The sequence below is a fragment of the Pseudophryne corroboree genome, chromosome 6 (assembly GCF_028390025.1).
Source record: "Pseudophryne corroboree isolate aPseCor3 chromosome 6, aPseCor3.hap2, whole genome shotgun sequence".
Lineage (NCBI taxonomy): Eukaryota > Metazoa > Chordata > Amphibia > Anura > Myobatrachidae > Pseudophryne > Pseudophryne corroboree.
Genome location: NC_086449.1, coordinates 58,854,541 through 58,879,562, shown reverse-complemented (window position 1 = coordinate 58,879,562; position 25,022 = coordinate 58,854,541). Strand labels below are relative to the sequence as shown.

At 45.2% G+C, this 25,022-nt stretch overlaps 1 protein-coding gene across 1 annotated transcript in view; it reads left to right on the top strand.

Moving 5' to 3' along the window:
* The window catches only part of LOC134936128 (complement C3-like), a 613,812-nt gene extending 589,996 nt beyond the window's left edge, over positions 1–23,816 (top strand). The window contains exons 37-41 of the mRNA XM_063931045.1: positions 5,414–5,503; positions 11,316–11,399; positions 11,587–11,670; positions 20,045–20,180; positions 23,604–23,816. Coding sequence (XP_063787115.1) covers positions 5,414–5,503; positions 11,316–11,399; positions 11,587–11,670; positions 20,045–20,180; positions 23,604–23,745 — 536 coding nt within the window. The 3' untranslated portion in view covers positions 23,746–23,816. The remainder of the gene's footprint in view (positions 1–5,413; positions 5,504–11,315; positions 11,400–11,586; positions 11,671–20,044; positions 20,181–23,603) is intronic.
* The last annotated feature ends 1,206 nt before the right edge of the window (positions 23,817–25,022 follow it).

The following is a 25,022-nucleotide window of genomic DNA, read 5'->3' as shown; positions in this document are numbered from 1 at the left end:
TGCTATATGTCTCTTTAACCTATCCTGTTATCCCTCTCCGCTATGATTTCTATGTCTACTGTTTCTGAGGGGCTCCGTCTGCTCAGCTGGAACGTTCGGGGATTGAATGAAAAAATCAAAAGATCGTTAGTCCTGACTCAGGTTAAAAAATATCAGGCAGACATAATTTGTCTTTCTGAAACACATTTGCATGGAGGTAGAGTGTTGGCGCTTAGAAAGCCCTGGGTCAGTCACGTGTATCATTCCACCTTCTCTAACAATGCCAGAGGCGTTTCTGTAATGATTAGAAAGTCCGTACAATTAAATCTGGATGAATGTGAAACTGACCAATATGGCAGATACGTCTTCCTACGAGCCCATATTAACAGCCGACTGTTTCATATATTAGCAGTATATGTCCCTCCGCCATATAATAATGAGGTCCTCCGGCACGCTGCCCGTTTCCTGGCCCGGTCCCCTGCTACCCCTGTGATATGCCTAGGAGATTTTAACAATGTCATGGATGGTGGCATAGACAGGTGGAGGGAGTCAGTTGCATCTTCCCCTCCCCTGGCGTCCCCTACCTCGTTCGCGAGACTGGTGGGGGAGCTGGGGCTGGTGGATATATGGAGATGTCGTAATCCCGCGGCCACTCAGTTCTCCTGTCAGTCCGCTACCCATCATGCTTTTACTCGTATTGATTTGGTGTTGGTTTCCCCTGATTTGTCCCCGGACGTGCTGGCGGTGGACTATCTCCCTAGGGGCATATCGGATCATTCTCCTGTTTTAGTCACAGTTAATATAGGTTGGGAGCGGGGAGCAAGAATGTGGAAGCTTAACCCCTTTTGGTTGACTCTGTTGGGGGAGGGTGCGGATCTGATAGCCGCCTGGGAAGGGTTCCAAGAAGATAATTCACTATACAATGTTCTGACGATGAAGCATGATGCCTTTAAGGCATTTTTGCGGGGCTCCTTTATAAAGCGGATCTCTGAAGTTAAAGCGTTCAGTAAGAGGGAGGAGATGCGGTTGGAATCTTTGTGCCAGCAGTTGGAATCTCAATATCTTGTTACCCATTTGCGGTCTGATGAGTTGTTGTGGAAGAACGCGCAGAGTGAGTGGTCGGATTGTTTATTTGAGAAGTCCAGGCGTAGACTCCTTTTTGCGGGACATGAGCAGTATTTTCGGGCTGAGATGAATGGCAGCTATTTGGCCTTTTTGGCCCGGTCTGATTCCCCTAGAACAGTAATTCAGTGTGTGAAGAACTCTGCTGGCCAAATGTGTTAATCTGGAGCAAAGGTGGCGGAGACTTTCCGTAGTTATTATTCCTCGCTGTATGCCTCCCGAGCCAGTTACTCTGATGATCAGCTGGGGGAGTTTTTGGCTCAGTTGACCTTGCCATGCTTGTCCCGGGAGGACTCTGGGGCTTTGGATGCGCCTATCATGGTGGAGGAGGTGGAGGCCGCGATCCTGTCTCTCCCGGCGTCTAAGGCACCGGGATCTGATGGACTTCCGGGTGAGGTCTATAAAAAATACATTACTTTTTTTGCCCCCTATCTCTTACAACTGTTTGAACTACTCTTAGAGGGTGGGGCTCTCCCGCGCTCTATGGCCGAGGCTAATATAATTGTCCTGCTGAAACCAGGGAAAGACCCCCTGCTCCCCGAGTCCTATCGACCCATTTCCCTCCTCAATACTGATGTAAAAATACTGGCAAAAATCTTGGCATCTCGATTAAATTTGGTAATTACAACGATAATTCATTCAGACCAGACTGGCTTTATGCCGGGTAAGTCCACGGCCCAAAATTTACGTAGATTGTTCTGTCATCTCCAGAGAAGTGATATGGGGGGGTCGGACGCGGTGGTGGTGTCCCTTGATGCGGCCAAAGCGTTCGACTCTGTAGAATGGAGGTACCTGTGGGGGGTGCTGGAGAAATTTGCCTTTGGCCCTCGATTTATTGGCTTTATCCAATTACTGTATTCCTTGCCTGTGGCTCGTGTGGCGGCCAATGGTTTCACGTCTGAGCTTTTTGCACTGGAGAGGGGCACTCGACAGGGATGCCCCCTATCTCCTGCACTGTTTGCGATGGCCGTGGAGCCGTTGGCCGCCCTGCTGCGCGGTGATGGCGGGGTCAGGGGAGTTGAGATTGGGGGTCATGTGGATGTGGTGGCGCTATACGCGGATGACATGCTACTTTTTCTGCAGGACTCTGATGACTCTCTACAAACAGCATTACAGGTAGTGGAGAATTTTGATATCTTTTCCGGTCTGCTAATTAACTGGGACAAATCCCACATTTTTCCTATTTCTGGCCTTCTCCCCGAAAACACACGGGGGGCGTATCCTTTGCAATGGACATTGCGGTTCAAATATCTAGGCATTTGGATCACTCCTATGGCGCGTAGCTATATGGCCCAAAATATTGACCCCATACTAGCGACATTTAAAGAGAAGGCACATAGCTGGAAAAAATTACCGCTGTCGGTCCTGGGTAGGGTTAATTTATTCAAAATGGCGATGCAGCCAAAGTTTCTCTATGCTCTACAGAACTCCCCGGTCTACCTTCCCAAGAAGATCTTTACTGTTATTGAGGGAGTTTTATCCTCATTTATATGGGGTGGCAGGCCAGCGCGGGTCTCTATCAGAACGTTATGCAGATCTCAGATGTCCGGCGGGGCAAGTCTCCCAGATCTCAGACTATACTATGTGGCCGCTCAGCTGGCCTATCTGAGTGAATGGACCGGGGACTCTCTGGGGGATACGATGAGGGGGTTTCTGGCTGAGCGGACGGAGTGTTCTCCTGCTTTCTCTCTCTCTCCTCTTCAGCTTCTCCTTTCTGGTCTCTCAACGTCTGGCTTGCCTCCCCTGTTGTGTCAAGCCTTGCTTATCTGGCGCTATGCGCACACTTTGTATGACTGGGAGGGACATGATACCTGTACCCCACTGTGGTTCAATAGTGCATACCCTGAGCTATATGAGATGTCGCTAGATAACATATGGATTGCTAGGGGAGTCGTGGCACTGGGTCAGCTATACCACGGTGGAGTGCTGAAGTCATTTCAGCAACTGAAAATCGAATTTGATGTGCCTAACACAGTTATGTTCCGATATTTTCGGCTTAAACATGCTGTACAGACCCAATTCCCTCGCGGCCCACCATCGATTGCTGACTCACCTGTTAAGACGCTGCTTGCTTCTATGAGCCAGAGGGGGAGGGTGTCTACCATATATGCTGCTTTAAATAACAATAGCTATCCCGATCTATTAAATAATCTCCGTATTAAATGGGAGACTGATTTGGGGCAATTGTCCCAAGAGCAGTGGCTCCAGATTATGAGTTCCCCTAAATACACTACGCCATGTATAAGGTATAAGCAGGTTTTTTTCTACATTCTACACAGGGCCTATCGCACTCCGGTTATTATGCAGAGGGCTGGTCTTAGGGAATATTCTAACTGCCCCAGGTGTCAGGCAGCTGATGCCGGATTTTGGCACTTACTGTGGGACTGCCCTGAGATTTCCCTTTTCTGGCATAAAGTGTGGTGTGATGTGGTCATGACAGCACCGTCCCTCCCTGCATTAGATCCTGGCATATGTTTATTTGGGCTAGATTTGGAGGAGACACACTCTGTTTTACTGTACAAATATGTCCTGTGTCTCACAACGCTAGCTAAGGTGGTTATTGCTAGGGTCTGGTTCTCTGCTGCTGTACCTAGGGTGGAGCACTGGAGGGCGTTGGTGAATGAGGTAATTCGTCATGAGAGACATATGTACAAAATACGGGGCTCCACCTCTCGATTTACGAAGATGTGGGGCCGCTGGGGTGGCGCAGGGTTGGGCGAGCAAGTATTAAGCACATGAGTGACATTAGTAAAACTATGGATACTCCTTGTCGTGGATACATGTATGTAAATATATATGATAAGACATAACACGCACACCAAATTGTGATTGGAAAAAATCTATTTATTGATGGCAACTGTTAATGTTATAGTTAAATTTCAATGTTGATGTTTTGTTTTGTTTGTCTGTGACACAAAACTCAATAAAAATCACTTGATTTAAAAAAAAAAAAGGGGTGAGGAATCGGAGGATGAGGATGAGGACGACATCTTGCCTCTGTAGAGCCAGTTTGTGCAAGGACAGATTAATTGCTTCTTTTTTGGTGGGGGGACTAGTTGCCCCTTTTTTGGTTGGGGCCCAAACAAACTAATCATTTTAGCCACAGTTGTGTGGCAGACCCTGTCGCTGAAATGATTGGTTTGTTAAAGTGTGCATGTCCTGTTTATACAACATAAGGGTGGGAAGGCCCAAGGACAATTCCATCTTGCACCTCTTTTTTTATTTTCATTATGTGCTCTTTGGAGCCTATTTTTTAAAACTGCCATCCTGTCTGCCACTGCAGTGCCACTCCCAGATGGGCCAGGTGTTTGTGTCGCTTAGCTTAGTCATCCAGCAACCTCCGTGCAACATTTTGACCTAAATACAATATTGTGAGGTATTCAGAATAGGCTGGAAATGAGTGGAAATTAATTGTATTGAGGTTAATAATACCGTAGGATCAAAATGACCCCCAAATTCTGTGATTTTAACTGTTTTTATGGTTTTTTTAAAAACATCCAGATCCAAAACCCGGAAGGGTGGTGTTGGCAAAAACAATCCAGATCCAAAACACAAGTGGAGATCCAGATGCAAAATCAAAACACAAAACCCAAAAAGTGTCCGCTGCACATCTCTCTAGATATATCTTACCCCTTACATGTCTGTATGATAAGAGAACAGAACAACTGAAATTTTCGCTCTTATAAACGTCACAAGAGAATTTTTATACTCAAAACTTGCTCCTCTTATCAGGAGAATAGAATAGCCTCTGTGTGAAATAGATATATCTATAAAAAGACAGAGATTTATTTCATGCATATTCACTACAAGAGTAACTTTTTGAGTAATTTATTTAATAACGTTTTAATTCTTAATTTATGTCGTACTGATCTCTTATGTGCATAGAGTGAAATGTTCAGTTTTACTACTGAGTACATAATCACATTACCATACAATATAATAACATAAGCGTGCCCCAGATAGACTAACAGTCCGCTTGCTCTCGCAAACCCGTTGAAATACTGTTTCACAACCACTCAGACTTACAACCAGGTCTCCGTCTAGCTGCAAATGGCAATTTAATCATTTTCGCTAATTGTATTTTTATGTTCTGTAATACTGTACAGTATGTCAGAGTTACAGTAAGCAAAGTAAAAAGTTATAAAGTTGGAGTTTCCTTTAGACATTTTTATTCAGAATATATAAAAATTATTACCTGTATTAATTATGTGCTCCTCACTTAACTACCAATTTGTTTAACGACCTATTTGTAGGAACGGATCTCGTCGTTAAGTTAGGAGAATCTATATAGAATTTGTTTATCTATTGACAGAAAACCGCTGCACTAAATCATACCATGTGGAAGAGGGCAGTAAGCTTCTGGGAAAGATCTGCTATGGAGATGTGTGCCGCTGTGCGGAAGGTAAGATACAAAGGAACACATGGTTGTGGGTGTTTAAGAGTGAATTGTGTGTATTGTTAAGAAGCGTTGATTTAAAGATCTGTATGTAAACAAAACAAATACAATATAAAAGCTACTTGTAAATAAAGATTTATTATAATCCAATTACATGAAAAAACATATATTATTGCCATACAAAACCACCCAGATAATGGTCTTATGCCTTATAATATGCCAGTGAAGTATATCACACTTATATATTGCTGTATTATCCCACATATTACTTATTTGTTCTATATCTATACTATACAGTAGCTAAGGTTGCCACCTTTTTATTTTTGGATTCCTGCAACGGGGTGTGGTCAATGGGCAGGGGTATGGCCAAAACCACAGGGTGACACCTATGTTATTTTTCAGATTTCTGAACATTTTCTTACCACTGTAATAAAAACAGAAAACACAAAAATCCCAGGGCGCTAACACACAACTGAAAGTCGTTCTTAGAATTAAGACCTAGTGGCAGAGGTGTAGCTACTAGGTGTCATGGTGCCCAGACGAAGGGTGTGTTTCTGCGCCCCACTCCCCTGTACTGAATTAGGTGCATGTTACATTTGAAAAGAAAAAATATAACAAAAAAAAAAAAGTAAATTGGTGACAAGGCTGGTTCAAGACCTTGTGGAGCTCAGGGCGAAAGTTTCCTTTGGGCGCCCTCCCATGTATAAAATAGGGACAGTGCGCAACAAAGGTGCGCAACAAAAATATAGGGGTGTGGCTTTATGGGCAAGGGGCATAGCCACAGAATAGTACCAATTCAGATTACACTGCACAGTAGTATCTGTTATTCACATTACACCACACGTTAGTACCCCTTATACACTTTACAACACACATCAGAGCCTCTTATACATGTTAAACCACACAGTAGAGCCCCTTATACATGTTACACCACACAATAGAGCCCCTTATACATGTTACGCCACAGAGTAGAGCCCCATATACATGTTTTGCCACAGTGGAGCCGCTTATATTTGTTACACCACAGTAGAGTCATTTATACACGTTACACCACAGTAGAGCCGCTTATATTTGTTACACCACAGTAGTCATTTATACACGTTACACCACAGTAGAGCTGCTTACACATGTTATGCCACAGTAGAGCCCCTTATACATGTTACACCACACAATAGAGCCCCTTATACATGTTACGCCACAGAGTAGAGACCCATATACACGTTATGCCACAGTAGAGCCGCTTATATTTGTTACACCACAGTAGAGTCATTTATACACGTTACACCACAGTAGAGCCGCTTATATTTGTTACACCACAGTAGTCATTTATACACGTTACACCACAGTAGAGCTGCTTACACACGTTATGCCACAGTAGAGCCCCTTATACATGTTACTCTGCAGATTCTAATATAGAGAGAGGTGCTGCAGCATCAATGTAGAGCAAGGTATTGTAGCAGCCAGGGCAGAGAGAGGTGCTGCAGCAGCTGGGGCAGAAAGAGGTGCTGCAGCAGCTGGGACAGAGAGAGGTGCCGCAGCAGCTGGGACAGAGAGAGGTGGTACTGCAGCAGCCGGGGCAGAAAGAGGTGCTGCAGCAGCGGGGGCAGAGAGTGTTGTAGCAGAACAGAAGTAACCCTGCTGCATAGCTACAAGCAGTCAGCGAGACATATAAATAGGGCGGCAGAGCTCCGGCATGTGCTGGCTGTCAGTGTCTCCTGCTGTTGCCTCTGCCCTGTTCCCTACCTAGTCTCCGAGTGTGCGTCCCCTCAGCTCCCCCTCCTCCTGCTCTGCCTGTACAGCAGGTCGCGGTATAGCGGGCCGAGGGAGGGGGCCCGGCAGTAGCGCGCCCTCTAACTTTACCGGTGCCCAGAGCTCGAGCTCCACCGAAGCCACCCTCGCTACACCCCTGCCTAATGGTCACATGCAAATAAATCCTAAATATGATCCCTTGCTGCAGTTTGGATTTAAACCTCTGCATAGGTTCAAGAAACAACAGACAGCAAGAATTAATTAATAAACTGCGCTTGGGGTTCACAGCAGATAATTATTTGGTAGGTAATAAAAACTATTTATTCATAGAGATCAAAAAATATTCCACCGTAGAGATATCATAATGAAAACACACCAATATAAAAGATAGTCACCAAAGCGGGATGACTGGCTGTCAGGAGACCGTCACCGGAATCCTGACCAAAGCCCCGACTTCCCACTCGGGTGGTGGTCCACACCATCACATGAGGGGGAATATAATAGTATTGCAATCAATTCTTACCAGTGGGCACGAAGCGTGGCAAGCTCAGCGACCCCGCGAAGAGACTCGCTGTGCTCGCTGCCGGGATTCCAGCTGTCGGGATTCCAGCTGTCGGGATATCAGCTGTCAGGATTCCGGTGTCAGTCTCCTGACTGTCGGTATCCCGACCAGCAGTATTACATACCGGACCCCCCCCCCAAGCAATGGATATTATATAGCAATTAGTTTATACTGTGTTGCTATTAAGTGTCACTATATCCGGCGGGAAGGGAACTATGAGGGCTGGTAGCCAATCTCGTTTGCAGATACGCACAGTTAAAAACTTAAATCAATATCACTCCTGAGACAGCAGCAATATAAAGATGGTGACTATGAATAGCAGGTTTCACTGGAGATATAGCATAGAATCATCGTTATAATGATCCACAATATACGTCACCCAATGCAGAGTAGTATTTTGTGCAGGTGAAACTCAGAAAATTAGAATATTGTGCAAAAGTTCATTTATTTCAGTAATTCAACTTAAAAGGTGAAACTAATATATTATATAGACTCATTACATGCAAAGTTAGATATTTTAAGCCTTTGTTTGTTATAAATTTGATGATGTGGGTTACAGCTTAAGATAACCTAAAATCTAAAATCTCAGAATATTAGAATATTACATAAAACCAATTAAAAAACTATTTTAAATACAGAAATGTCGGCCCTCTGAAAAGTATAATCATGCATATGTACTCAGTACGTGGTTTGGGCCCCTTTTGCATGAATTACTGCCTCAATGCTGCGTGGCATGGATTCTATCAGCCTGTGGCACTGCTGAGGTGTTATGGAAGACCAGGATGCTTCAATAGTGGCCTTCAGCTCTTCTGCATTGTTCCGTCTCACGTCTCTCATCTTTCTCTTGGCAATGCCCCATAGATTCTCTTTTTGGTTCAGGTCAGGCGAGTTTGCTGGACAATCCAGCACAGTAATCCCACGGTCATTGAACCAGGGTTTGGTACTTTTGGCAGTGTTGGCAGGTGCCAAGTCCTGCTGGAAAATGAAGTCAGCATCTCCATAAAAGCTTGTCTGCTGAAGGAAGCATGAAGTGTTCTAAAATGTCATGGTAGATGGCTGCGTTGACTCTGGACTTAATAAAGCACAGTGGACCAACACCAGCAGATGACATGGACTTCAAATGTCGTATTCCTCTTGTCAAGCCGCTTCTGAACAACAAACAATGTCACAAGCGTCTTACCTGGGCTAAAGAATAAAATTACTGGTCTGTTGCTCAGTGGTCCAAAGTCCTCTTTTCTGATGAGATCAAATTTTGCATCTCATTTGGAAACCAAGGTCCCAGAGTTTGAAGGAAGAAAGGAGAGGCACACAATCCAAGATGATTGAAGTCCAGTGTGAAGTTTCCACAGTCTGTGTTGATTTGGGGAGCCATGTCATCTGCTGGTGACTTCATTTTCCAGCAGGACTTGGCACCTGCCAACACTGCCAAAAGTACCAAACCCTGGTTCAATGACCGTGGGATTACTGTGCTGGATTGTCCAGCAAACTCGCCTGACCTGAACCAAAAAGAGAATCTATGGGGCATTGCCAAGAGAAAGATGAGAGACGTGAGACTGAACAATGCAGAAGAGCTGAAGGCCACTACTGAAGCATCCTGGTCTTCCATAACACCTCAGCAGTGCCACAGGCTGATAGAATCCATGCCACGTCGCATTGAGGCAGTAATTAATGCAAAAGGGGCCCAAACCAAGTACTAAGTACATATGCATGATTATACTTTTCAGAGGGCCGACATTTCTGTATTTAAAATCCTTTTTTATTGGTTTTATGTAATATTCTAATTTTCTGAGATTTTAGATTTGGGGTTATCTTAAGCTGTAACCCACCATCATCAAAAGTATAACAAATAAAGGCTTGAAATGTCTCACTTTGCATGTAATGAATCTATATAATATATTAGTTTCACCTTTTAAGTTGAATTACTGAAATAAATGATCTTCTGCATGATATTCTAATTTTCTGTTTCACCTGTATTAAAGTACTCACTGAAAGCTGACTCCCCATGTGCAGCAATGCTTGTCAGATTACTTTGATGTGATCTGCACCCTCTCATCATGCCCATTTGTATACTAGAGGCAGAGACCCTTAGCCCTCTTTATATGACGTGATGTGATCAGAACCCCATCATGCACTGTTGTGTTTATTATTACATTTTATTTATAAGGCGCCACAAGTGTCTCGCAGCGCCATACAAAGGACAGTACAGGGAGACCAAACTTAGCATTACAGTAAACAAACAACAAAAATAGAGTACAGGTAACAAAGATCACCACAATTCTCAAGACATAATACAGCTTAGATGTATGTAGCGAGGGAGTAATCATCATTCTACTAGGAACTGGCGGCCATAGAAAGAGATGAGCCTTTACCAGCAGGAGAAAAAGCAGGTAAAGATGGTCACTGAGTAGGAGAGAGCTGTGAGTGAAATGTGTGAGAAGAGGGTTTAGATAACAAGAGGAAAGAGGGCCCTGCCCTGAGGAGCTAACAATCTAGTGGGAAGGGGCGACAGACAGATGACATGAGGTGCAAGCAAGCGGGAGGAAGTCTGATGGTAACATGTAAGCAAAGCAAAGATGTTCAAGGCATGGGGCAGGGGGGTGGAGGAGCAGCCTAAGGACTCGGTTATACATGGGGGGTACGCTTTGATGAATAGGTGGGTTTTTAGTGCCCGTTTGAAGCTTTGCAAGGTCGGGGAGAGTCTAATGGAGCGGGGGATCGCGTTCTACTGAAGGGGTGCAGCACGGACAAAATCTTGAACTCATGCATGGGAAGCAGTGACCAGGGTAGGTGACGGTCATTGGCCGACCATAGGGGGCGGGAGGGAGTATGAAGGGAGAGAAGGTTGGAGATGTAGGGAGCAGTGGAATTAGAGATGTATATGCCATCAGAGTATTGTACCTGTTGCCCCTTGCTTTCTTACCTCGTACTCAGTAGTGCAATGGTAGCCAAGACTGAGGTGGTTTGCAGAGAGGCAGAGGCAGTGGAGCACTCACTGTGTGACAGGATATCAGGTTGTAACAGATTAGTGGTAGGCCTTGAGCAGGAGCCCAGCATCCTGGAGGCGGGCTGTGGTGGGGGGAACAGAAAGGTTCACAGCTCTTGCAAGTTTGCCAGCACTACCCGGCAGTCAGAGTGGCTTTCCATTTGCGTACACTGCCATGATTGCCAGCCCTCTGGACTGTGGACAGAGGTCTGGTTTCCTGACTGTCCAGAGTAATCCTTGATGGGTGGTAACTCGAAGCAAACTGCAATAATAAACGCTTCCACCACTGCTCATTACACCATTTACTCCTTGCCATGAGTTCTATTACTGTATGTAAAATCTAGGCAGAAACAGAAGCAAGTGAAGGTATTCGGAGCATTATAAAAATCACATGTATATTTTTAATGATGTGTCACATACTGTACAGTAGAAACGACTTCTGGCAGCAATTTATAAATAACTGCAGAGTGTTTGTTACTAATATACCTTTACACATTGATGACTTTTGATTTTCTATTTTACAGAAAATTGTTTTCTGCAGCAACAATTGGATAAAGTTACTGCCAAAGCACGATTAGATGCGGCATGTGCGCCGTCTATGGACTATGGTGAGATCGTTATAATGTCATTATCACATCACTAAGCATCTGTCAGCCGACTCCAAACAATAAAGATGGAGCCATCCAAGTATTTGTTATTCTATTAGTCACTTAACCATTAACTTGATAATTAATTGTTTTGCACAATGTAGAAAATTATAAATTCATTCCAAGTAACGGATGTTCTCCTCCCCAGTCTTCAAAGCAACACTCACTAAGACTGAGAAGAGAAGCAACTATGATGTCAGCGTGATGACCATTAAGTCAGTCATTAAGCAAGGTAATTATTTATTAACAGTTTCTTATACAGCGGAGCAAATTCCGTTGCACTTTACAATTGGTAATTAGAACACAATACTCTATATCTATTGATAATTATCATACACTGAGAAGTGAGTGTAACCTATGTTTTATAGTGTGTAGCTCGCCTTCTTCTATTGTACAGTATACAGAATCCACCACTCATGCAACTACTACAATAACAGGAGCCCTATAGTAGATACCGTAGCTGTGTCTGCTGTGCTGGAGCTAGATCTAACATTATATTTCCACATGCAGAGTACATGCTTAGTGACCCATATAACCCAATGCTGTTCCAGTTGTGTGTCAGCGATAGTGGGAAGAGGCGGACATACAGTGCTGTGGGGAGTGAGTCTGGAAACAATGGACTATGGGGGAGGTGTTCTAAGCCTGGAAGAGTGATAAATTGAAGTTATAAATGACCAGCCAATCAGCTCCTAACTGCCATGTTACAGGCTGAGTTTGAAAAATGACAGGAGCTGATTGGTTGGAAGTTCCTCTCTCTACACTTTATTCCTCTCTGAAGCTTAGTACATCTACACCTATGTGAATAGGAATATCCATTAATAAAGGTGAAGATGGCAGTAAAAGGAGAAGGAAAAGAAATCTGTAAAAGGGACATGAGAGTTTTTAGTGTATAGTAGCAATGTTGTCCATAGTAAACATATGGACGTAGTCGGCTTTCCGTATAAGTAATACCATTACATATGATACTTACCGCACCTCCTGTGTTTCAGAAACATTTCAGAAAGTGATGTACTGTATTGGAAGCATGTTTTATTATTGAGGCTTTAGGAATGTGTCTGTACAGGGGAGTATTATCAAATCATGGAGAAAACTAAAGGGGGTTATTCAGATGTTGTTGGAGATGCACTATGCATTCCAAAGAACCAATTATTAGTTATTTCCGCATGCGCAGGATCTGTTCTGTACATGCGCGAATGGGTCCTGCGAAGTAGCATGCAGTCCAGCCAGTGATTAACAGTCTGATGCCGTTTGGGGGCATGGAGGGGGTAGTGACGGCCTACGTTTCTTCAAATAGAGGTGTGTTGCTGCTGTTTAGGGGTACAGAAGATACCAGGGATCTCTGTGGTTGCACAGAGATTTCCTGGCCTCTGTGACGGGTGACTGTGCACCACCATGGGTGCACGCAAGCCTTCTGATGGTGAGTGATCCGATGCCGCGACCTAGGATGCACTTCGGATGACTACTGCAGTAGGAGGCATCTGCTTGTAATAGACGCCTCCTTCTGCATGTACATACAGCGCTATCACTGCTGCAGTGAAGTAGTTGTCCTTATGAAGCAGAGGTCTATTCATGAAGCAGTGAAAAGAGTGGAGAAGTGAGCCAGTGGAGGGAGAAGTGGCCCATGGCAACCAATCAGTGTTGAGGTAACATTTATTAAGTGCATTTTATAAAAGGAGAGTTATTGTAGACTTACCATGGTTAACTCTCTGCGAGGTACACTGGATTCCACAGGGAAAACATTGGGGGTGTAGAGCGGGATCTTGATCCAGAGGCACCATCAGGCAAAGCTTTGACTGTCTCAGGATGCATTGGGGCATCCTCTATAACCCACCTCCGAGCACTGAGAGTTCAGTTTCGTCAACCAGTCCAATGCAAGAGCAGGTAAAAGAGAAGGCAGATGTTAGTCACATAGAACCACAATCTCACGAGAGGAGAGGGTACCAGCAGCTAATGCCATACAACCAAAAGCAGCTAAGTGCGTCAGGGTGGGCACCCTGTGGAACCCAGTGTACCTTGCAGAAAGAGAGTTAACCATGGTAAGTCTACGATAACTCTCCTTTTCTGCAGTGGGGTACACTGTGTTCCACAGGGAAAACATTGGGGATGTCCTAAAGCAGTTCCTCAAGGGAGGGGACATGCCCTAGCAGGTAAGAGAAGCAGGCGTCCAAAGGAAGCATCCTGGGAAGCGGAAGTATCAAAGGCATACAACCTTATGAACATGTTCACTGAGGACCATGTACCCACCTTGCACAATTTTTCTGGGGACGTGCCGCGGCGGGCCTCCCAAGAAGGTCCAACAGACCGAGTAGAATGGGCTTTAACTGCAGCAGGAGCTCGGAGTCCAGCCTACGCATAGGCTTTTGCAATCACCATTCTAATCCATCTGGCCAAGGTCTGCTTATTCGCAGGCCAGCCACGTTTGAGAAAACCAAACAGCACAAAAAGGGAATCTGACCTCCTGATGGAGGAAGTCCTCTCCACATAGACACGGAGAGTCCTAATCACATCCAAGAACTTTCTGTGGGAGACAAATCCGAAGAGACAAAGGCCGGAACCACAGTCTCTTGGTTAAGACAAAAAGGTGACACCACCTTAGGCAAATAACCAGGGCAAGTTCGTAGAAACACCCGGTTCCGGTGGAATATGAGAAAGGCTTGACGACAAGACAAAGAGCCTATGTCCATCTTGCAGAGGCAATGGCCGGCAAGAAGAGGACCTTGGCTGTGAGTCATTTCAGGTCCACCGATTCAAGAGGTTCAAATGGAGACTCTTGCAGGGCATTCAGCACAATAGACAAAACCCATGGAGCCACAGGAGGGACATAGGGAAGCTGAATCCGAACAACGACCTGAACGAACATCTGAACATCAGGTATAGAGGCAATTTTTCTCTGAAACCAAACCGACAAGGCAGATATATGGACCTTGAGGGAGGCCAGACGAAGGCCTAAGTCTAGGCCTCTTTGCAGAAAAGCCAATATTCTGGAAGTTCTGAATCTATGGACATCACAATTCTTCTCAGCACACCAGGTGAAGTAAGAATTCCAAACCCTGTAATAAATCCGGGCAAAGGCCGGTTTGCGGGCTTTCAACATCGTTTGAATGACTGCCTCTGAAAATCCTTTGTCTCTCAAGAGTGATGCTTCAAGAGCCATGCCGTCAAAGCCAGTCTGGCCAGGTTTGGGTAGAGACAAGGGTCCTGTATGAGGAGGTCTGGTCGTTGAGGAAGTAGAAGCGGATGCCCTGTCGATAGACCCTTCTGGGCCATGCTGGAGCGACTAAAAGTAGAATTCCTCCTTCTTGTTTGAACTTCCTTAGAACTCTGGGCAGGAGTGACACTGGAGGGAACACGTAAGGCAGCCGAAAGTTCCATGGAATTGCTAGTGCGTCCACGAATGCTGCTTGAGGATCCCTTGTCCTTGATCCGAAGACCGGAACCTTGTGATTGTGTCGAGATGCCATGAGGTCTATGTCCGGTAGACCCCACCTGTCCACTAGAAGTTGAAAGACTTCCGGATGAAGACTCCACTCTCCTGCATGTACATCCAGATGAGTGAGGTAGTCTGCTTCCCAGTTCAGGACACCCGGAATAAACACAGCCGAGATACTTGGCAGGTGGCGTTCTGCCCAACAAAGGATTCTTGACTCTTCCTTCACAGCCATGTGGCTTTGAGTGCCACCTTGATCTTTTATGTATGCCACTGTTGTGGTGCTGTCTGACCGTGCCTGAACCGGTCTGTTCCATACCTGAGGCAGGGCAAGTGATCATGCATTGAACACTCCCTCAGCTCTAAGATGTTTATTGGATGGAGTGATTCTTCTTTGGTCTACCGACCCTGAAAAGAGTGTTGCTCCAGCACCACGCCCCATCCCCTCAGACAGGCATCCGTCGTCAGGAAGACCCAGTCGGGGATCCAGAAGGGACGGCCCCTGTTCAATTGCTGATCCTGGAGCCACCAGGTCAGGAACAAATGAACCTCTGGAGTCAACAAGATAATTTGGGATCTGATCAGGTGAGACAGGTCATCCTACTTGGCAAGAATAAATCGTTGCAGAGGGCGGGAATGAAATTGAGCATACTCCACCATGTCGAATGTCGACACCATCAGGCCAAGTACTTGCATCGCCAAGTGAATCGACACTCTGGAGCGACGGATGAAGTGTCTTATCCTGTCCATGATTTTCGGCACCATGCTCTGAGCTGGGACCAGCGAGGACTTCTTCCAATTGATCAGCCATCCGTGGGCTTGTAAGCAACTCACCGTCAATTGTAAATGACTGAGGAGAACATTGTGGGAACTCGCCATAATCAGCAGGTCGTCCAAGTACGCGACGGTGGTGCGTGGTCATCACAGCAATAACCTTGGTGAAGATCCGAGGAGCCGTGGCCAGTTCGAATGGCAGAGCCTGGAATTGGTAGTGACTGTCACCAATAGCAAACCGCAGGATCTGCTGATGCGATATGGCAATAGGAATATGCAGATAAGCATCCTGTATATCCTGGGATATCATGTAATCTCCGGGTTCCATCGCCAGCACAATAGAGCACAATGCACAATAGAGCACAAATTTGTTCAGTGACTTGAGGTTCTGTATAGGCCAAAATGACCCATTGGGTTTCTACACTAGAAACAAGGTTGAATAATAACCTCTGCCACGCTGGGACTGAGGCACCGGCACAACCACTCCTGTATTCAGAAGGGAACCTACCACCGCTTGAAGAGCCTGCGCCTTCAATGGGTCTGAAGGGAGTACCGTATTGCAGAACTGGTGAGGGGGGGTGTCTCTTGAAGGAGACAGCGTACCCATGAGAAAAAACTTCGAGTACTGAAGCATCTGAAGTGGTCTTTAACCAGACCCGGGAAAAACTGTACAAGTCGGCCTCCCACCCTGGGGTCCCCCAGGGGGAGGCCGTCCGGTCATGCAGCAGGCTTATCTTGTTTTGCAGCAGGCTGACAGGCTGCCCAGGACTGTTTCGCGTTAGGCTTGGTGGTCTTGGGAGCATGAGACTGTCTGGGGTAAGACTGACTCTTGACTTTCCCTTGAGGTTGAAAGGAATGAAAAGTGGTAGTCTTCGTCTTCTGTGTAGAAGGATTAGTAGGAGGAAGAAAAGTAGTCTTAGCAGCTGCTAACTCAGACACTATTTTATTCAGTTCTCTCCAAATCAAATGTCCCCAGTGAAGGAGAGTACCTCCAAGGTCTTCTTGGAGTCCAAATCCACTTTCCATGACCTTAACCACAGTATGCGGTGAGCCAGGACAGACGTGGATGACGCTTTGGCTGCCAGTACCCTCAGAGGACGCCTCCTGAATGTACTAGGCGGCGGGGCATATGTGATACAGGTATTGTCTGGCCTTGTCAGAAATATCCTCTAATGCCTGAACCCACGCCTCAATACCCTTTGCGGCACAGGAGGCAGCTATGGTGGGTCTATGAATGGCCCCTGTGAGGGAATATATAGATTTCAGGCATCCCTCCACACGCTTATCTGTTGGTTCCTTCAGGGAGGTGACAGTGGTGACAGGCAGAGTAGATGACACCACGAGACGGGTGACATGAGAATCCACTGGCGGTGGGTTTTCCCACTTGCCAGATAACTCTGCAGGGAGAGGATAGCAAGCCAACGCCCATTTAGGGAGCGGGAATTTCTTACCTGGGGTAGACCAGGGTTCCCTCCTGATGTCCACAAGATGATCAGAATGAGGTAATACAGTTTTAACCACCTTCTGTTGTTTAAACATGTCAGTTTTCTTGGCCACTTTTGTGGAATCCTCATCCTCAGTGATTTGTAGGATCTGCTGAATAGCAGCCACCGGGGCAGGGACATCAACCTGTAAGAGAGAATCCTCGTCAGTAACACATGACTCAGAGTCTGACAGGACCGTATGCTCCCCCTCCTCATCAGATGAAACATCAGAGAGATTAGGGAATTGTGAGGAGGAAGAACCCCGCTTAGTGGACCCAGGAACACGGGAGTAGGGAGGCCAATCCCGGGATCGGGATAGGTGGGATCCCGGGATTCAGGCCAAAAATGCCGGGATTTAAATCCCGGGATTCACAGGATTGCATTGCGCATGTGCAATGAGGGAGGGTTGGTGTAAGCAACACTCACTATTAGGCGGGCGGCAGCCATGAACACAGACCGCGGCGGCATTTCAAATGTATCACCGGCCGCCAGCCAATCACAGCTGGTGGACCGGCGGCCAATCAGGGAAGTGGCCGCAGCGGCTCCTGATATACATATACACACAGCGCGGTCCTAGACCAGAGGTATATATCAGAATACTCGTACAATATATGTAGCCGCTGATTAGTTGCCATTGGCAACTTCTCCACTGACTCACTTCTCCACACTTTTCACTGCTTCATGAATGGACCCCTTAATCTCTCTCCAAGGTTTAATACATCTCCCAGAAATAACAAAGTAAAAATTTACAAGTGCACTGTCAACAGCAGCTGGTATAGGGGTGGTCTAAAATCCCTTAATACATAGTAAATACAAGAAAACAGGTGGGTATACCAGCGCTGGTTGAAATACATAAATAATGAATGGACGGTTGGTTTAAAATGATAATAATCTGATTTTATTATCTAAAATACTGTAACTAAAAGAATAAAATCCCTTCTCTGTTCTCTAAAATATGCAGATGCAAAAATAATAAACAGTACATGGATTATTGCCACCAATAGAGATGTATATGTATATTGCAATACAAAAAAAGTTCCACTTCTGTACTCCTGTATAGTTCAGGAAACTTGGCTAGGACACTTAACCGTGTAAACAGTCACTAGGTATGCCCCTGAGGAAGCTGGATGCTCTGGAACCAGCGTAACGCGTAGAGCTTGAGCCTTTCCACTCTGCTGTGATTTTAACTCCTGCTACATCTTGGCACACTTTTGGACACCTGCTCAATTTTGGGACTTTGCACTACATCACTTTAAATTCCGGATCATCCCTCCAGCCAGGGCCAGTGCTAGGGTGTTCGGCGCCCTCCCTCCCATACTTTACAAAGGGATAACGTGCCACAAAAAAGGGGTGTGGTCTCACAAAGGGCATGGTCACACAAAAATAACCACATTTCAAATTACGCCACACAGTAGCACAATCTTATTCACATTACACCACATAGTAGTGCCCCTTATCCACTTTACGCTACACAGTAGTGCCTCTTATACACAATGACCACAGTAGTAGTGCCCCTTATACACATAATGCCCACAGTAGTATTGCCCCCTTATACACACAATCCCCCTGTAGTAGCACCCTTTATACATAAAATGCACACGAATAGCAGGTTCCACTGAGAGGTTTGCGCTGGCACTGTATACATATTTGAAGCAGCCCTAATAGGGGTCCGTCTGTTGAGAGGGAGGGGTCTGAGGATGGCGGTTTACTCCCTCTAAATAGGTGGTAATCATGGCCTGCCTTGCATCCTTTGCTTGGGATGGCTGCATGTCAGGAGACCAGTGCCGGAATTCAGACATCCGTCAGAATGCTGAGGGAGGATTAGGGATAGGCTGCTGTTAGTGAGGGTTAGTGTTAGTACCTTCTCTCTATTGGTGTCTTGGAATCCTCCATCAGCCTGAAGTCCTAGTACTTAGGATCACTCCCCCAGGCCGGCTGTGAGCTGCTTAGCAGTAGGATGAGCCCACTCTGCACACTGCATCCTCTCTCACCTGCAGCTCCAGGAGAGTCCAGGCCAGGACAGTGAACGACATCCCTCCATGGAGCCTCCGCGGCAGAAGTCTCATCATCCCCCTTCCTGCGTCCTTTGATGTTGCTCAGGGCTCCGCCCCCTGTACACTACAGGGAACCCTGCCACAGCACTAACAGCCTGTGCTACTTAAATGGAGCCCTACATTGTATCCAGCTGCTGCTCCGCTGATCATACAGTGTGCCCGTCTCCCTCCACAAACCCGATAGTAGCCAGCAGTGTGATAGAGGGATCCGCTCCCTGTCAGCAGTTATACAGGGAGTGGATATTTGAGGAAGCTGTGCAGGCTCCGGTGCTGTAACCTACCCAGCCGCCGGTGACACAGACAAAAGGAGGAGACACCGCTCTTCACATTGCTGCCGTCTGATAGTCTGACAAGTGCAGCGGCAGCAACGGTGGACCCAGTAGCAGGGTAGCAGAGCAGGGAGAGCGCCTCTCCTGGCGGGAGCCTCCCTGCAATGCATACCCTTGTTGAGTGAGATCCGCCGGCTCTGCCTCCAGCCATAATTGGACTCCACGAAATGCTACATCATGGGATTTATGCTTCAACATATCTGGTAAACCCATTGCATACCTAGTGACTGTTTACACGGAGAAGTGTCCTAGCCAAGTTTCCTGAACTATACAGGAGTACAGAAGTGGAACTTTTTTTGTATTGCAATATACATATACATCTCCCAGAAAGTCTTTTTAAATGACCATTTCAATCATTTCTCTTTTTCTAACCAGAAATTACTAAAAACAAACATTTTTTACCCTCACTTGTTATTTAGTTTAGTTTTCTCCTGTGCAGAATGTGATTTTGTTTTCTGATTTTTTTTAATGTTATTTTTTAGTTTTCTGTTAATTTGCTGTACAAATTCTGAATATGCCACAATTCTTCCTGTCTCAGGCACAGATATAGTTTCTATTGGTGAGAGTCGCAGTTTTATCAATCATGAAAATTGTCGAGATGCCCTACAGTTACAGGAGGGCCAAGATTACCTGATCTGGGGCTTGCGTCAAGATCTGTGGCACATAGATTCTAAGTAAGTAACAGTAAAGAAACGCTCATAAAGATATATTAGTGATAGAGGATCTCATTAAGAGTCAGACTAAACTTAATGGCAATTTGTGACTCAAAAAAATTGGAATCTCTGCGTCTTACTCAGCGTTGCCTTTGCAAAATTTAAGATGCGACTCCCTCTTCTTGGCAGCAACTCCCTCCCCTTGTCGCACCTTGCTGGGATGAGACTGAATCGGGTTGGAGGCACTGGCGTATTTATAATGGGTGCAGTGTGTGCGGTGCACACGGGCCCCCGTGGTCCAGGGTCCATACCCTGCACCCATTATTTTTCATGTTTACAATCCGGAATCCCACAGTGCAGCAGCAGCACTGCAGAAATCACTGACAAAAAATGGCACGGCGCCATTTCCACGGTCATTTTCCCAGAGATCCGTGCATGCGCTCTAGACTTTGGGACAACGCAAGGGTGCCCTAGGGACACTAGTGCCCAGAGATACAGTGCTGCCGGCTAGAGTGTAGGGGGCCCAGATGGAGCATGCACATGGACCTCCTCCTCTCTAGATACGCCCCAGGCTGGAGGCGTGGCCTCACTGCTGGTACAGAAAATGCTAAAAATTACAGACCACAATGGAAATACATTAAAGTTAGTGCTCTGACTGTGCAGCTAATAAGTCCTCACGTGGCATGGACAACCTGAATTCCGTGAATCAAATGCATATAAAATGATATTTTATTTCAGCCCTTCTAAATATATTTGCAGGGTTCCCCAACCCTAATTCTGCATGAACTAGTCTTTATTTCTGATAAGCATGGCTCCCTTGCAGTGTAAAATGACTGTTCAAACACTGCTTCTATGGTTTTAGTAAATTTGAATAAATGTGTGTGTTTTCACACGTGACCAATCATCATTCATCATTTTCAGCTCCGCAGTCATCACTATTAACTTTTACACATACACCAGGATTAGAGCTGACACAAGCCAGACCCCTCCAGGAGGCTGCCTATGAGAAATTTTGGTACACATAGTAGTTTTCATTTGCAATTAACTGCCGACACCAATCGCCCATTACAACTGCATAAAAAGTGTAATCACAATCATGCCCACTTCTAGGGATGGTCATCGACCATTGTTTTGTAATCATTGATGGTCTATCAGGATTATTCAGAATTAACCAAAAAAGTTCGCAATTGTGCAAAACCATGTGCGGTGCAGGTGGGGCAGATGTAACATGTGCAGAGAGAGTTAATTTGGGTGGGGTGTGTTCAAACTGAAATCTAAATTGCAGTGTAAAAATAAAGCAGCCAGTATTTACCCTGCACAGAAACAGTATAACCCACCGAAATCTAACTCACTCTTCATATGTTACATCTGCCCCACCTGCACTGCACATGGTTTTGCCCATTTGCTAACTTTTTTGGTTTGCTAACAACTCTGAATGACCCCCTATGTCCGATGTGAAATACTTTTGACATCAGTGAAGGAGAACCAAATGGTTTCCTGCCCTTGATGGTACAGAACCATCAGATTTTTTCGCATGAGGTGTCGGGGCACGAAGCATAGCTCTGCCCCCATCACCCCCAAAGCCCCAGGCTGTGATTAGTCTGCATCCTCATGAATAGAAAAGCAGGGATGACCATCAATGGGTGAAACCATTGATGGTTTCCTTGCATATGGTTTCATACCATTGAGGTTAACCATCAATGGTGACCATCAATAGTTAACCCACCAATGGCCATCTCTACCCACTTCTGGTGATTCCGTGACCACTTCTGCCCATGTCTTAGCCCTATAGTCACAATGAGTGACTATAGTCTGAGAAGATGTGCATGTGGAGCTTGAAATATCGCAATTTGAGAATTAAGTCTTATAGCACGTTGCAGTGGCAAACGCAGGATTTCTAGAGGGGGGTTTCCAAATGCAATCTACAATCTCCCACTCTGTGGAACACTGGAGCAAGTGCGGGAGTCTGGTAGAGTGGTAGAAGATCCTAGTAACGCCCATGGATATTAATGTATACATTGGTCTTTTTATACACTGGATACTGTATGGAATGCAGTACTAATATCTAACACACTAGTATAGGCTGTAGCAAACATATTTAAATAATACATAAATACACAAACATAATAGAAGCAGTACTGCACTTTCTAAGCACACATTCTCCCACCTCATGGTAAGGCTCCTGTCTCTTCTTCCTAGTAGCTACTCTCTGGTCCAGTGCACTGATTGAGGACACAGATCCACACATGGCAAACTAGGTAGAATAAGCTGCTACCACTGGGCATATGCAGCAGCTCTGCTCTGTCCCTTATACTGAATGATGTGGCAGCAGCTCTAGTAGTCGTATTATATACTATTGCTATTGCCATAATTTGAGCCACTGGCCAAGAGGAGGGGGGTTTTCCAGGCAACCGGAAACCCCCCTGCGTTTGCATATGTGTTGTAGATGGACCCTGAATAACACCCTGAATCAGCTGCATGTTTCTAACAGTTGATGATTTTTGCTATTAACATGAATTTACATTATACAGTCTGTTAAAGGACAAATTATTTTGACCAATTATTTTTTTTCTAACTTGGGCTACAGCAGCTTTGTACTTTATAGATGCTTTTAAACCAATGGTGCAAGTAGTTTTTTTTCTTAACAGTACGCTTTGTGTACAGTGTGTACGTGCTGTAGACATGCGTGTGGAAAAAGGAATATTGGCCCTCATTCCGAGTTGTTTGATCGCTAGCTGCTTTTAGCAGCAGTGCAAACGCTAAGCCGCCGTCCTCTGGGAGTGTATCTTAGCTTAGCAGAATAGCGAACGAAAGGAATACAGAACAGCACCAACATTTTTTCAAGCAGTTTCTGAGTAGCTGCAGACCTACTCCTACCTTGCGATCACTTCAGTCTATTTAGTTCCTGTTTTGATGTCACAAACACGCCCTGCGTTTGGCCAGCCACTCCCCCATTTCCTCAGGCACGCCTGCGTTTTTTAGCACGCTCCCGTAAAACGGTCAGTTACCTCCCAGAAATCCCCCATTCCTGCCAATCACTCACCGATCGGCAGTGCGACTGAAAAGCGTCGCTAGCCCTTGTGTGAAACTGCATCGGCTTTTGTGAAAGTACTTCGCGCTTGCGCAGTGCGCACCATACGCATGCGCAGAAGGGACGATTTTTTTCATGATCGCTGTGAACAACGGCAGCTAGCGATCAACTCGGAATGACCCCCATTGTCTTCTGTCTTGCGGGTGCGGTCATACATTGCCTGGGCGTGTCCACACATCATGCCACTTGCTGGCAGGGCAGAGCACAGAGAGGCGGAGCTGCTCGGCCAGGCTAACCAGGCCCCCGCTTGTTAGGGGCAATCAGCCCACACTCAGGTTATTTGCTTGTATAGGCTTTTCTCCAAAGTAACAACACTGCCTTAGCTGACATTATAATCTTCATTCTTACTGCAGGTATTCTTACATGGTCACCAGGGACACCTGGATTGAGAGGATACCAACTGACAAGGAATGTCAGAAACCTGAGAATGGGGAGCTATGTGAGGACTTATTCAACTTCATAGATGAGCTGGATTTCCGTGGTTGTCTCCAGTGAATCACATTTTGCATTTCCAATGTAGTCTGTAAATGTATTGACTCTATATAACAATAAAACAGTCGACTCTGTTATTGTGTTCTTTATATAAGCAGTTAATTAACTGTATACTATTTAGTTTTTGTTAAATACTACTTTAATCATGTTGTTGTTGTTTGAGTTAATGTTAAGTAAATGACTGTATGGAATTCAGATTTAGAAAAGCAAGTGAATATTTATTTTTAAGGACCACACCCATATACAGGTCGAGAGACCACATTCTCTCAGCCTGGGTCAAAATGAATCAACCCAGAAACATGTCAATACAATGATTTTTATAACATACAGTTGCGCCCCATTCTTATAACCCTCCCATATGATTTCATGCATCTTGAGTACAGTTTTATGCAATATTAGGAAAAGTGGCAAAGACAACCAAGAGATATTTAGCCAATACATCCTCGTGATGAGGCTGACTCATGATTTTAACCATGTGTCCTTGATTATAATATTAAAGTATACAATTTCCTAAGTTTCCATTGTTTAAAGTTGTGTGTGGGGGTATTCCTTATTAGGAATTAAACTGGACTTAGGATGTTCATACGTGAACTTAATACTAGTCTCTTAGTCTGTATAAAGTTCATATGAATATGCTTTCTCATCTAGCTAGAAACAAAAAGGATTCTCTTATGCTTTTGGACTATAATGGTGAATATGAGGTCACCTTTGATATTGTGATTATTATGTGTATGCATAATATACGTACTATCCCGTAGTACATATATATAGCTGTTAGGCCTTTAGAATGTTGCCTCTGTCACAGTATTTGACAGTTCCACCCTCTGATCAGGGACATTATTCATGTGCCCTGTCATCTCAGGGGAATTTCTGGGAACGTATAGTTCGCTAATAATCATTTCATGTAGTACTGCTGTTCTGCGTCTGGCAGTAGCCTTCTAATACAACATAGGCCGCACCTGTAGACAGTGCACTTTAAAGAATGGCTATAATGATCACCAGAATAAACCTCATCACAGAATACATCATCACATACAATATACTTAAAAAACATTTTCCTAATCCTGAAAATTGAATACTAGGATTTAAACATTTATCCTTTCCAGTCCATATCATAATGTCTTTGTTAAAGTTCTTTTTTTATATCTTGGGCCTTCTTTATATACTTGGCAATACACGTATCCGGATCTGTAATGTCATTGGTCAAATAAGTACAGCAGTGAACTCAAAGTGCTGTTCCGGAAATCAACCAATATCCTCCAATTTGTGGTATTAAATAA